Source organism: Pholcus phalangioides, unplaced genomic scaffold, assembly GCF_987345545.1.
Source record: "Pholcus phalangioides strain wild (caught in Gottingen) unplaced genomic scaffold, Ppha-v1.0 ptg000021l_1, whole genome shotgun sequence".
Taxonomy (NCBI): Eukaryota; Metazoa; Arthropoda; class Arachnida; order Araneae; family Pholcidae; genus Pholcus; species Pholcus phalangioides.
In genome coordinates this window covers 12,815,214-12,829,847 of record NW_028301614.1, presented here as the reverse complement: position 1 = coordinate 12,829,847, position 14,634 = coordinate 12,815,214, and the positions used below count along the sequence as shown (strand labels likewise).

Below are 14,634 nucleotides of genomic sequence, written 5' to 3'. Positions count from 1 at the left end.
AATGCGTTTCAGACATGTATATGCCTTTACAATAGTTTGTCACATCTTTAACGCTGCCATCATAACAGTTTATTCCTTTATAATGGTTTGTCACTTTTCCAATCCTCCCAGTAATTAAAAAAAACCCGGGAAGTGCCAGATATTTTTGCTTGCATGTCCTGTAAGTGCTAATGTGGCCTTTATCTCATCAACCACCCATCGTTGAGGTATAGTTTCAATTTAAAAAGTGCTTAAAAGGAGTTTGAATAATATTCGCTGCAGAAGCTGGACATATGGCGTCACTTACAACAGAGAACAACTACGGCGATAAAACTGAGAATAAAAATGTTCAACGCCAGCTGATGAACTCAATGTTTGCCTCAAATCATCAGCACTCTACTTCACCAAACACCAACTCTGGCCATATATCTGCTACATTGCAATTTACTGCCATTAGTGAGATGGGTTAGAAGTGAAGGTGCTGTCTATCGGTGGTCGCCTCGAGTTTGTTAGGACATCAACACTCTGGCACGAAGCTAAAAAATTATCATTATCCACCAACATGCGAGTTCAACTGCAAAATGACTCAGCACTGCTATCATTTTCACATCAGTTGATCAAACTTGGCAATGGAAGAATTCCCGTAGACCCAAGCACTGACTGATAACGTTCCCAAATGGATTTTGCCAGTTATTATATATATAGACTCAGTTCAAGAACTTGCAGACCACGTCTTCCCAAACATTCAACAAAATCACCGAAACCATGAGTGTCTTTGTGAGAGTGCGATTCTGGCACCGAAAAATGACAGTGTGAACAAGATCAACGGAAAAATCCTAAAAATTATTCCGGGAGACTCCACATCTTACAAATCGGTTGACACTGTCACAGACACAGCGCAGACAGTTCTGTATCCTGCAGAATTTCTGAACTCTTTCTATATTCCGGGTGTGTCACCACACAACTTGACCCTCAAAGTCGGAGCACCTAAAATGATTTTAAGAAATTTGGAGATACCGATACTCTGCAATTGCAACAGACTCTGCGTGAAGAAATTGCACAATTACATCATTGAAGCAACGATTCTAACTGGATGTGCTGGAGGAGAAGACGTCTTCATTCCACGTACCCCAATTATCACTGAAGAAATGCCATTCACTTTAAAGCGATTACAGTTCCCGATTCGTTTAGCTTTTGCCATGACAATCAACAAAGCGCAAGGCCAGTTGTTAGTAATGGCAGGTATCAACCTACATGAGCCCTGTTTTTCACACGGACAGCTTTTCGTCACCTGTTCACGTGTTGGTAATCCCAAAAATTTGTACATCTACACAAAAGATGGACAAACAAAAATATTGTGTATCCACAAGCGATTGCCTGAAGTTTTTAATTAAAATATTTAAAAATTAAAGTAATTTTTTTTACTTAATGCAGAAATATTTGATTAAGAAATAATTAAGCTATATATATGTAAATTTTTTACAGGGCGAGCAATGTCGCCGGGTATCAGCTAGTAGATAACTAAAATGTAAATCATAATATGAACTTGGCTATTCAAAAACTTTGGTAGGATGCATTTTTGCAGAGCTGTTCAGAAGGCAACCTTATTGGAAATACTGCCTACTGATCTGTGAGAAGTGCCACCTTGAAACATTTTCCAATTAAAGCTATCTGCATTTATACTCATATTAATGTTTATATAATACTACTACAGTTAAGCATCTCTAATCTAGACGGATCCATAATTTGGACACTTCTATCAATAATTCTTTACCCAAATTTTATTTTGGCTTTTTCTAACAAATCTGCTTTTTTTACTTCTTTTTTGTACCACATTTTCCCCATATATTGTTAATGTCGATTGTGGTTTTTTGAGATTCTGGGAAAATGGAAGCAATGGTAGTATAGTACCTGCATTCTAATGAATATGCCTGGTCAGAAATGTCAGCTTTCCTCATTTTCCCGCATTTCATTTCTCTGCTCTGTTTAATTAACCTTAGTGTTTTAGAACTTGTAAAACACTCTTATTACCTGAGTAAATTTCCAAACATGCTGAAAACGTTGTGATGTGATAGGTATAAGCTGCTAATGGTATGATAATACTTTATGAGGAAGTGAAACTGAAAAAATCTGGAATGCAAAAAAACAGTATCAAAGTTTTGTGAAGAATATCAGATCAGAATATCTACTTTTTTACTATATTCAGTTTTTTGTGGATCGGTCCACACAAACTATATTTAAAGAATAAATAAAGGAGTCTTTTTCCTAGTAACATTATGCAATTTAGAAATTATGGTTAAAGTTATCAATTATTTTTACATCTATATATTGCTTTATCAATTTTCTTTCAAAGGAAAATATGAATCAAAATTTACAAAAAAGGCACATTACTGCTTTGAGTATGAAAACTTGGGAAATAAACAAAGACCCATAATCCAGAAAATTCCCTAATCTGGAATCATCCAGGTCCTAAGGAGTTTGGATTTGAGAGGTTTTAATTGTACTTAACTGCAGGTGTACCTCATTTACTTTCCTTTAAGAAATTTGTTATATATTGGTGCATGGTAGAAAATATTGTGCATGCAATTTATATATTCATGATTGTCTGGGGCGCATGCATCCATTTTATTTGTGTATATATATATATATATATAAAAGGGGGGAGGGTTTGCTTGCATTTGCTCTTCAGTTAAGATGCCACAATAAATCAAATTACTGGTGTTAACATGCACTTTCTCTTTCTATTACACAAACTATACCTGAACTATGTAGCCTTCTGTTAGCTGCTTGTCTGGAAACTTAGTCTGTTTATCTTTTTCCTCCATGATCCTGCTGCTTCTAAGTAGGTACAGAAGATTCCAGCTAATCCGGACTAATTGAGACCGGGATCTGTTTGGATTAGCAAAAAGTTTGAATTACCGGGGTTTGTTTTATTTTAAACATGGCTTTTGTGTAAAACTGTAATACTAGTGAGTATCTATGGGTGGGATAAGAGTTAAAAACCAGATAATTTCCATTTAACAATGACCAAAACAATTGCAGGAAAGAAGTGATTTTTTTTACCTTCCAATGTTACATCTTTGTTTCAGCCAACGGATCAAGGGGCGATACAAAACATTAAACAGGTGTACAAAAAAATGTCGCTTCAATATCTCATTGAAGATGAGAATGAGTCCCTTTCCATTCTCCAAAAATCAAAGGAAAAAATTATGAAAAATGCCATTTACTGGTCTGCAGAATCATACATGATGGAAACCTTGGAAAAGAAAACCTGGGAAAAATTATGACCAAGACTTGCTTTCAACGATAATCAGGAAACAACAAAGGAATCCAACGAAGTCTTCCCGAGTTTAAAATAAATCCCTGGTTGCAAAGAAGCAGAGGAAAAGGTGTGGAGGAAATTTTATCATTTGACTAATAGCCATCAAATTTTCATGGATGCAGAAATCATTTCCAAAGTTTCAACTGGTAATGACTTATTGTCAAGCAATAAGTTAAATCAGTGGTTCTCAATGTGTGCATCGTATCTTCTAGAGTCATCACCAATCTTTGTGAAGAGCATTGCTGTAAGCTGCGAACATTGATGATAGTGTATTCAGTGCTTTAGAATGGTTCTTTCTATTCTGGGGCATCGTGGATAAATGTTGTCATAGCAAGGGAGCTACAGATAGCAAAAGTTTGAAAACCACTGGGTTAGGTCACAAAGCTCCGCCACCAAAAATTCTTTCAGAAGCTGAGGTAGGTTTTGAAACTTCCCCTCCATACTTGGAGTAGCATGATAGATAATGCCACCCCTGCAGACATCATGTTTCCGAGACGCAATGGCTACGAATTGCATCATCGGCTAGGTATATATATCCAGTCTGACCCACTTATAACGAAGTCGTTGATGTAAGTCAAAGTTAAATTGACGTAACTATAGAATGTGATCTATGAATATATTATTAGCCGTATATCTTTGTGTGTACGTCGAAAATGGGACATATGCATGCTGTGTATGTTTCGGAATTCACAGCCTTCGAACCATCTCAGTTTTATATTCTATATTTTAATTGCTATTTTTCTTTTTGTTCTTTTAACTTTTAATTCCATTCTTAGTCTTACATGTTTTTGTGTTTTAATCTGTCAATTTTTGTTGTTGAAGTTTTGTATGTTTAGAAGGTTTTTATTTCAATTTCTAAGTTCTAATGTTTTTGTGTTTTAATTTGTATATTTTTATATCCTTCATTTTGCTTTTAATCTTACATGTTAAGCTTTTATTTATTTCAACGACAATTGAAGTCTTAATTTTTTGTTTTTCACACAATTACTTTTTGTTTACTTAAAAGTTTTTTGCTTTTGCTGTTAACTTCTTTTAAGCTCAGTATATTGTCGAGAGAGTTGTTTGCTTTGTAGCGACCCTTTTTCAACTATGTAATTACTAGTTTAGATCAGCAGGAACTCTCTGTCATTTCGGATATCTTAATGAATCCACCGGCTCAAAATAGCTATGATGCCCTGAAAGAGCGGTTGATATCCTAGTATGCCGATTCCGAATCTTCTAGGTTAAAGGCTCTTTTGCAAGGCCTAGTTTTGGGTGACAAGCGCCGTCACGTTTGCTCTTGGAGATGCGTGATTTAGCTGGCAAGCATTTTGATGATAAAATTTTTAAACCTTGTGGTTGCAACAATTGCCAGTAGCTGTTCAGCAAATATTAGCCGTAAGCACTGACAACTTGCCGAAGCTTGCGGAGATGGCAGATGGCATATTGGACGTTAGCAAGCCCATAGAAGTCAGTTCAGTCCAGCCGTGTCCAATTGATACCAGATTAGATGAGATCTGCACTCGCCTGTCTAGATTAGAAACTAAACCTCATGGTCAGCGTTTTCGTTATCGTTCGTGATCTAAGTCTTGCCAATCTCTCCCTGCGGGACAAACATCTCAAATATGCTGGTACCACAGGAAATTCAGGGAAAAAGCGCACAAGTGCACAGCGCCCTGCTCTTACAAGCACTCAAAAAACGAGTAGAGCATTCGTTGGGGGCGCACAGCGAAAATGCTAATATTGCAAGTCGCCTATTTGTGTATGATCGTAAAAACGGATTGCAATTCCTTGTTGATACTGGAGCATCGGTATCTGTGTTACCCGCTGAAAAATCTGAATTGTCAAACAAAACCAATTCCTTTCAGTTAACTGCTGCTAATGGCACTCAGATTCCTACATTTGGTACTAAGATACTGAACTTTGACTTTGGTCTGCATAACAATTTCGTTTGGAAATTTGTTGTGGCCTCAATCACTAAGCCAATCCTAGGTGCTGATTTTCTTAGTCGGTACAGCTTTTTGGTTGACATGAACAAATGTCTATTAGTTTCACAAGATTCAAAATTGTCCATATCCGGATCCAGGGCAGAAGTACCCTCCACTGGTGTGACATTTGCTATGCATGATACTACTGATATCCAAATTTCCCGAACTGACTAAGATAAATTTCTCGACCAAGTCCGTTAAACATAACGTTACTCATTTTATCGAGACGACAGGCCCACCTGTGTTTGCCAAGGCCAGACGTTTGGCATAAGACAAGCTTACTATCGCTAAACGCGAATTCGCTTACATGGAAAGTCAAGGTTGGTGTCGGCCCTCCAAAAGCAATTAGGCCAGCCCTTTGCACATGGTTGCGAAAGCAGATGGAGGATGGCGTTGCGGGGATTATCGCATGTTAAATGCCAGAACGAAACCCGACCGCTACCCAATTCCACACGTGCATGACTTCGCTAATTTTCTCGCTGGAAAAACGATATTCAGTACCCTTGATTTGGTTAAAGCCTATTACCAGATTCCTGTACAGCCAGCACACATTGAGAAGACGGCAGTCATCACTCCATTCGGACTGTACGAGTTTCTTTACATGCCTTTCGGTTTGTGCAATGCCAGTCAAACACTGCAAAGGTTCATGAACTCTGTACTTCAAGAATTTGACTTTTGTTTTCCTTACTTGGATGATGTACTCATCGCTTTGACGTCTCCAGAGGAACATCTCGTTCACTTAAGATGCATTTTCGAGAAATTCTCCGAATTCGGAATTGTCTTGAATATTGATAAGTGCATTTTCGGAAAATCTGAAGTAGCATTTTTAGGACATACTGTAAATGAGCACGGTATCAAACCATTGGAAAAGAAAGTTGAAGCTATCCTGAACTATCCACAACCGCAGACCATTCAAGAGCTGCGCCGATTTCTCGGAATGCTTCATTTTTACAGACGCTTCATTCCAAACGCCGCGAAAAAGCAAATTTTGCTCAACGCGTACCTTAAAGATAGCAAAAGGTCCGATAAACGGCTCATTCAATGGACTGAAGAATCCAAAATTGCCTTTGAAAATTGCAGGACTGATTTGGCTAATATAACCCTTTTGTCATATCCACAGCAAAATTCTACGTTGGCACTGATGGTCAATGGATTCGACTATGCGATTGGAGGTGCCCTACAACAACGAGTTGGAAATGACTGGCAACCCATCGCATTTTTCTCTCGTAAATTGTCAAAATCTGAGCAAAACTACAGTGCTTTCGACAGAGAACTATTAGCCATATACGCTGCTATAAAGCATTTTTTATACCTATTAGAAGGATGGCACTTTATCATTTTTAGTGACCATAAACCTTTGTCCTATGCCTTCAATCACATCAGTAAGAACAACTCAGCCAGGCAGATAAGGTATCTGGACTTTATATCACAATACTCCACAGATATTCGTCATATATTTGGTGTTGAAAATGTTGTTGCTGACGCTTTTTCCCGTATCAGTTCGATCAAATTTCCTTCTCCTCTCGATTATAAGGAAATTGCCAAAGCTCAAAGGGAAGATGAAGAGTTGGAACAACTTCACACTTCTACTAGCTTAGAGTTCAAACCCATGCTGATCAACAGCGAAATTGAAATTTTATGCGACGTTTCAACTGGAAAGGTTAGACCTTACATTCCTGAACCATTCAGACTTCAAGCATTCAGCACTGTCCACAACTTGAATCATCCTGGTAAACGAGCTACTGAAAACGTGCTCTGCAGTCGTTTTGTTTGGAAAGATATGAAAAAAGACTGTGCAGAATGGTGCAAGACTTGTTTTGCATGCCAAAAATTTAAAATCATCAAACACACCAAAGCGCCACTTGGAAAATTCCCGTTGTGTGATAAACGTTTTGGACCGTTTCATAGTGGATCGTTTCACTCCATGGCCGGAAGTTATTCCCATGGAGGACATGACAGCAGAAGCTGTTGCAAGATGTTTCTTTTCAGGTTGGATCAGCCAATTCGGTACCCCTGAAACCATCACCAGTGATCAAGGTCGGCAGTTTGAAAGTTCCTTGTTTCGAGCCCTTGCTACAATTCTCGGTATTAAAAGAATTTGTACCACACCATATCATCCGGCCGCAAATGGTTGTGTTGAACGTTTTCATCATGACCTGAAGAAAGCGTTACGCTGCCTCGAAACTGACCACTGGACCAACATGCTTCCTAGCGTTCTTCTAGATATCCGCTCGTGTGTAAAGGACGACATCGGAGCTTCATCAGCAGAACTCGTCTATGGGGCGCCACTTCGCTTACCTGGGGAGGTTTTCCAGCTCTTCAACGATGTTCCGCCCGATGAATTTGTGGAAACCCTCCGCAACACTATGTCGCAAATTCGTCCAGTTCCTACAACCACACATGGCTCGCACAAAATCTTCTGGCATCCAGCTCTAGATGACTGTTCTCATGTTTTTGTGCGATGTGACGCAGTTAAGCCCACTTTGCGGCCGCCTTATGATGGCCCTTACGCGGTCATCAGCAGAGGTGATAGACCTTTCACATTGCAGTTCCCGGACCGTGTCACTACTATAACTGTTGACAGACTGAAACCTGCCTTCTTAATGAAGCCAAAGGACATAATTTCGATCCCACGGAAGACTGTACCCTCAGGCCAAAAAGAAATGGAACTGCATTCCGGAAAGAAAGTGCGTTTCAACTTATAATTCGTCAAGAGCCAATGATCCTCTCGACTGGGAGGGGGTCATGTAGCGACCCTTTTTCAACTATGTTTATTATCATTTTCTTTATTATTATTATTATTTATGTCAGTGTGGCAACATGTGTATTTTTATGTAGTCAAAGCCGACTATATTTATTGTTTGTTTTGCATTCGGCTTCTCCGTACGTCTGCCACACGCTCCTGCCATTAAAGTTATAATGGTTGTATAAATTGTAAATGAAACATGTAAATAATTAACAATCGCTATATTCAACTGATGAGCGAGCCTAACGGCGACGACGCGCCCCGACCACGCGTAACAGCTTTTATCGCTGTGAAATTCTGATCGCTGTGTCAAACCCACCTTGCTGTACACCTGTAGAAGCAAGATGGCCTAACTTATTGATATAATTATTGTATTATTATAATTATAATTATTATTGATATAAGTTAGAAATAACAGTGAAAATGTTCATTATATGTGAACTTCATTATATCCGTACTGGCTTGATAAGCAATACAAAATTTATGGGAAATAGCCAAACTTTGTTTTATGTGAAAATTCGTAATATCCATGTTCGTTATAAGTGAGTCTGACTGCATGTATATGTAGCTTCTTCAAATAAAAACTGAATTTTTTCAAAGCAGCTATGTAATTCATCATTATTAAGTACTTGTATTCATCGTCCACATGTAAAATGTAATGTGTTATAATGCAGACCTTATGAGGGTTCATTTTTTTCCTGTTTTGATTCTTCAACTTTCTCGCTCATGTCATTTTTTTAAGGGCTGCTTGGATTTAGTGGGTTTTCAGAGATTTGCTGGGTTCAGATTAGCAAGGTTCTACTGTATTTGGTCAGTATTTTCCTACAAGAGTATGCAAAATTTTATCTCTGTCTGGTGCTGATTTCAGTCTACTACAGAGTTTGACAATGTCCAGGCACAAAGTCACTACTGTGACTAAAAAAATTGGTGTTTGATACCTTAAATTTCTCTATAGGCCTACATGGTAAATGAATTGGACTCTGGCAACAATACAAAATTTTGAGAAATTATGTCAGCATGGCTACTAATATAGAGATGGATCATGCAATCTCAGGAAAGTAGGGAAAAATCATTATTTTGTAACATTTCTCTCTTAAAAAGAAATAGCTTGGCTCCTAAGAAATTTGGTTAGTGTCTAAGATTTTATTACTACTATTATTTGTGTAGCCTTGGCCTACTATTACTATACCAAGGCTCAACAACACTAGTTCTAGAAAAGTTTCCATTATTGATTCATTAAAGCTATGAAAAGGTTTTACTAAAGGTTTTAGTGGTTTTCTGATTTTAAATCCATGTAGTGATTTTTGAAAGATCAGTTTATATTAAAAAAACCAATAATATTGATATAAGCAAACTGAACGGCGTGAATAGTCTATTTGCATATGCACGATCACTTGAGACAAACATTGGCATCACTAGTGCAATATAATATTTTTCTAAAATTTGTTCATGAGAACAAGTTACAATAAAATTGTGCCTTTTGATATGTGCATAATGTATGATGTACAAAAAATATAGTAATGTGTAAGGTATATATATACACATTTATTTATGTGATGTGTATATATATATATTTATTTATCTATTGCTACTTCATAACAAATTCACAGTATTCAGTGTTCACTATGCTTTTGCACTTTCAGCTGTTCTATGTTTTCAAAATATACCAAGATATCAATCCATCACGTGCTGCTGTTTGTTCCTTGACTGAATATTCAGTTCAACTTCCAGTTCTGAGCTTTGCCATTCTCGATGTTTGCCCTCGTAAATCCAAGTTATCATTTCATGAGAAAAATTCTTCAGATGGGGATATCGAAGGAGAAGATGAAGATGATGATGATCATGAAGAAGGTAAAAAAAAAAAAAAAGAAAACTTGAATTTATTCCATAATATTAATTATTTCAAAAATAGCAATGAGTAACACATGTAGTGGAAGAGTTGATCAACTTTGCTCAAGAATATTAAGAAGGCACCAACGAATAAGGCAAATACATGACGTATTTGTCTTATTCGTTGGTGTCTTTTTAAAACACATAGTGTTTAGGGAGTGTGTTTATACAGTTAAACCCCTCTCAACGGACACCCCTCTTTTACACCCAAATAATAATTTCCTGTTGTATAATAAAATTATGCATTTCAAACCCTTGATTAACAGTTGCTTTTTTTTATGGATGAATTTTTTTGCCAGCTAAAAGTGTCTGCGAAAAAAGAGGTTTTACTGTAGTTGAAATTCATTTGAACAACCACTGTATTTGTTCAGTTTATTCTAAAAATTTAATGCAGTGCAGTTCCACTATAGAAGAGTTGATCCACTTTGCCCAAGAATATTTAGAAGACACCAACGAATAAGGCAAATACACAATCTTGTGTATTTGCCTTATTCGTTGGTGTCTTCTAAAAAAAGTTCCACTATATTTTGAAATAATGTAGTGGATAATGTATTTTTAGTCTCTGTGATATTCTTTATTATGTTTATTGGCTGCATATTAATCTTGAAATCTCATGTGACAATTGCAATTAAATTTGTCATTGTTGTCATATTGAATTATTTTCAGTTAGAGATTCTCTAAACATTCAGATGCTTTATGGCTTAATAATGCTTCATAAACAGGACATCTTGACAATTTTTACTAAAATTGATACATTGTGACGATTGAGAAATTAGTGCTGACAAATCATATAAATTACTTAATTCTTCAGTAGGGAAAATGGGGGGGGGGGGAATCTTCCAGTGCTGTCTCGGCATGAATAAGTTGTTTGTCAGAAAGTCATTTTTGCCATGACATGAAGTGTTGTTTTCCTGCAAAACATGCGTATCTATACCTTGAAGATTTTTAGAACTTAAAAATTGTCATTTTGGTAATGAACTTTAAGAAGATGTGATCATAAAGGGTAACTGAATTTAAAATAGAGAAAGCTCATCGCTAATATGAAATTCTTTGAAAAGAACTGTAAAGAGCACCAGAAAATTTCTCTCTTCCCCCACCCCCCACAAGTGCTCCATCTAGAGAAGCCAGAAAGAAACTGCTCAGGGAAACTTTTCAACATTAGAAAATCATTGTAAACTTAAGCTTTCTAAATGAAAGAAATGCTGTTTTTCACAACTTCACTACTATGCTCCTGATGGCACACATATCAGAGTCCCACACGAGGTAGAAAGGATCATCAGTTTCATCACAGCTTTTAATAGTGAAGGTGAGGAGGAAATTTTGTATGTAGTAGTGGAAATCATATACACAATTAAATTTTATCAAAGGAAATTCCTTCATTATTGGTGACAATGAAAATAGGCATTTTTTCATGCTGCTGTTCAAAATGTTTATATTTTTTCTTGAGTTTTACAAAATTTTTGACTTTTTGATGAAAATATGTTCCTTAGCAAAAAAAGGTATTTAATAAATATCTGCAGAGCTATAATATGTGTAATTTTCAATTTTGAAATTCAAACATTTTTTGAAATCCTAGATAAAGATGATGCTGATGAAGCTACAGGAAAAGAGACATCATATCATGTGAAACTTTATTGGATCAATACCAAGTAAGATACATTTCAAACACATTCATAAGTCAATGTAAAACTAGAAGCATGAATTAATAAGTTATAGCAAAATAATTGAACATACATGAATGTTTATTTTTGGATGCAGTTGACATGATTGTAATCCAATAAATACTGTCAAGTAATTTGATAGCATAAAGACCTATAAATATTATTTTGTTTTTTAGGTCATTTCAGTTTTGTAAAATTCACTATGTTCCGAAATCTGTTTCTCCTCTACACTTGCTGGAATCTCTGAGCTCATCTCAAGACTCATTTGGTATTTCTTTCCTATTATTAATACTTTAAGAATAATTTTCTGGGTACTGATTAATGTAGCCTAGATTGATCCACATTTCCACTGTATTTTATTTACAAAATCAAGTGTTGTTGTTGTATTACTTCCACCCTGGTTTATGTTGACTCAAAGACTGCATCTAAATGACTTCTGCAATACCAAATGCAAATCCACAACAGGAAAAATACCCAACAAGGTGGCTGAGAAAAAGATACCCATAAAAAATAGGGATATCATATATTACTAAAATACAGCAGCCCAATTAAAAAGGCAATCACAAAAATTACAAAGTATATATACATGATAAAATACTATACAATGTCTATTAAATGTATTTATGGTTGCCTTATTCTAAGTCTGGATAGTTTCTCGGTTTACCCTAACATGTTTATCATATTTCTTTTTAAACGTGTCAATTGTAATTGTCCAGTGGCAACAGAGTAATGTGCATCGAGAGGAAGAAAGTTGGACTAAAATATTTTACTTGATATAAATCAGTATGTCATCCATTTTTAGTATTAGAAGATCAAGTGCATGAAGATGTTAAATGCAGGTTTGTAATACAGTAAGGGAAAATTCAGACTTCGAAGGAAGCTGGAAAGTTGAAAATAATGTAAAATTTTATTAAAACAAGTCAAAGTCAATGGAGCACCCGAAATACCTTTGAAAAATAAATTTTGTAATAAAAATCGCCACGTTATGCATACTCTTTACAAGATAAATGTGAGTAATGATGGCTCATCAATAAGTGCTGTATTGTGGATTGAGTTAAGAATGGTAAAATAATTCCAGAAGAAAGAAAAAGTAAGACTTTTCTATTTGAAAATGAAACATTTTCTTCAAAAGTGGGATGTATGGTCATGCCTATTTTCTCGGTAAACAATATTGTGTACTTTTTTTCCGAAATCAAAATAGATTTATCTAGGGTCCACTATACAGGGCTCGGCACGGGTCACTTTTTTTTACTAAAAGTCACTTTTTTAGAAACTGGTCACTTTTATTACTTATTTTCAGGCCGAGGTCACTTTTTCCACTTTTTTAGCAAAAAAACCTCGGTCTTGTGCGCTTTTCTGCTGTCTCAGTGTTTTTCTTTTCTTCAAGGGGGAACTTTACCTGTTCAATATCGCTAATTTTCTCCCTCCCTTCATTGAACTACGATCGAAGGCATCTTATCTTCCCGGGAGCATACCGTGTGACGTCAGTATAACTTGATTTCAAGGCGCTTGGAAAGAAAGCTTAACCTTGTTAAAGAATCGTCATTTTATGGAAAAGCCGGTCGGAAAAAAAACTAGCATAAAAGGCGTATACTTACAACAAAGAATTCCCTTCCCCCCCCCCCCCCACTACCATTCTTTCTTATTTCCCCATGTGCTCACTCGTTCTTTCATTTTCATCTTATTTTAAAATTGATCCTTTATTTTATTTGTTTTAAAAAGTTTTAGTCCTAAGGGCCGAATTCCTTTCTTGGAGCATCGAGCAAGTTACATTTGTTGTTTGTTCTGTCGTTACTTTTGTTAATTTTTTTTAATGTTATTTGAAATGACGATTTAAGAAAGCCGTGCAGAAGCTAACTTACGCGCAGCGGGAGAATACCAAAGTGTGTATTAAAGACGCGTATTAATACGCTTTGGAGAATACTCTTGTAGCTGGCCAAGGTTAAAGAAGCTTGCAGGTATTTTGAATTTACTTACAATAAAAAAAATCATCCGATTGAAAATCGCGGTCTATCTACAAATAAAATTCGTACAATTTTTCTAACTGTATTTAAATCTCAGCAAGAAACCGTAGCCCCAGGCATGATCGAAAGGAGAACTGTTTATGAAAAAATCACAGAATCCTGCAATTCAACGTTTAGTTTAACACAAGGGTTTCTAAATCAGATGAAAATTGGTCATCAGGCTGATAAAAACTCAGTTAACGTGCATCCGAGCCGTAAATAGAGGCGGATTTAACGATGGGCACACCGAGCGCGCGCCTTTGCCCCCCTACCTTACATTTTTTTCCCTAATTTAAAGGGCCTAATATTAATTTTTTTTATGCCCGGGCCGTCAACTGACCTTTATCCGCTTCAGGCCGTAACTTAATTTAGAGCATCTTCACAATACTGATTGTTGACTTAATATCGACATCTTGCGCGCCATTCTTGATGTGTAAAAAAATCCCATTTTTAGACCTCGGAAGTTATTAAAACGTTTTTGTCTCGAGTCGCTGTTATGACCGCAATAGGAGAGGGCGGGGGTCTGGTTCCACTGGTGTTGAACGAGGAAAGGTGCCGAGTTTACTCTTTTTCTGTTAAGAGTCTATACCGGCCCCGGGTGATAGTAAATTTTCAACCCGGGTTGCTACATACCGTAATCAGATCTGTGGGCTGGGGGCAATGCCTTGGACGGCGTTTTTGATGGAATGGTATATTTAAGAAAACGCAATAAAAATTCCTTTCCAAAATTATCGAATTTCACAGTCAAGGGGTAGTAAAATTACGTTTCCCCTCCAGAAAAAACAATTGTATTACAGCCATGGTAAATCGGGTGTCCCGGGTGGGGGTGAATTCACTATTTTTGTTCGTTGAAAATTACGGGAGAAGTCAGCGCTAAGGTGGCGAATTCTAAAATAGGTAGCCCTGACTACAGCATCCATAAACTCTGTATTAACTGCATTTATAAACCCTGTATGTTGATTCAATTTTTGTGTTCATTTTATCCTAATTTTCCGTATTTCCCAATATATATCTATCGATTTTCGCATATTGCCGTATATTAGGTCAATTCATATTATAAATTATA

The 14,634-nt window shown here is 36.5% G+C and overlaps 1 protein-coding gene across 1 annotated transcript in view; it reads left to right on the top strand.

The window, feature by feature from the left end:
* Ge-1 (Enhancer of mRNA-decapping protein 4 homolog Ge-1) overlaps positions 1 to 14,634 on the top strand; it is a 152,624-nt gene that overhangs the window by 68,017 nt on the left and 69,973 nt on the right. Inside the window, exons 12-14 of the mRNA XM_089249021.1 lie at positions 9,658 to 9,865; positions 11,481 to 11,553; positions 11,742 to 11,833. Coding sequence (XP_089105147.1) covers positions 9,658 to 9,865; positions 11,481 to 11,553; positions 11,742 to 11,833 — 373 coding nt within the window. The remainder of the gene's footprint in view (positions 1 to 9,657; positions 9,866 to 11,480; positions 11,554 to 11,741; positions 11,834 to 14,634) is intronic.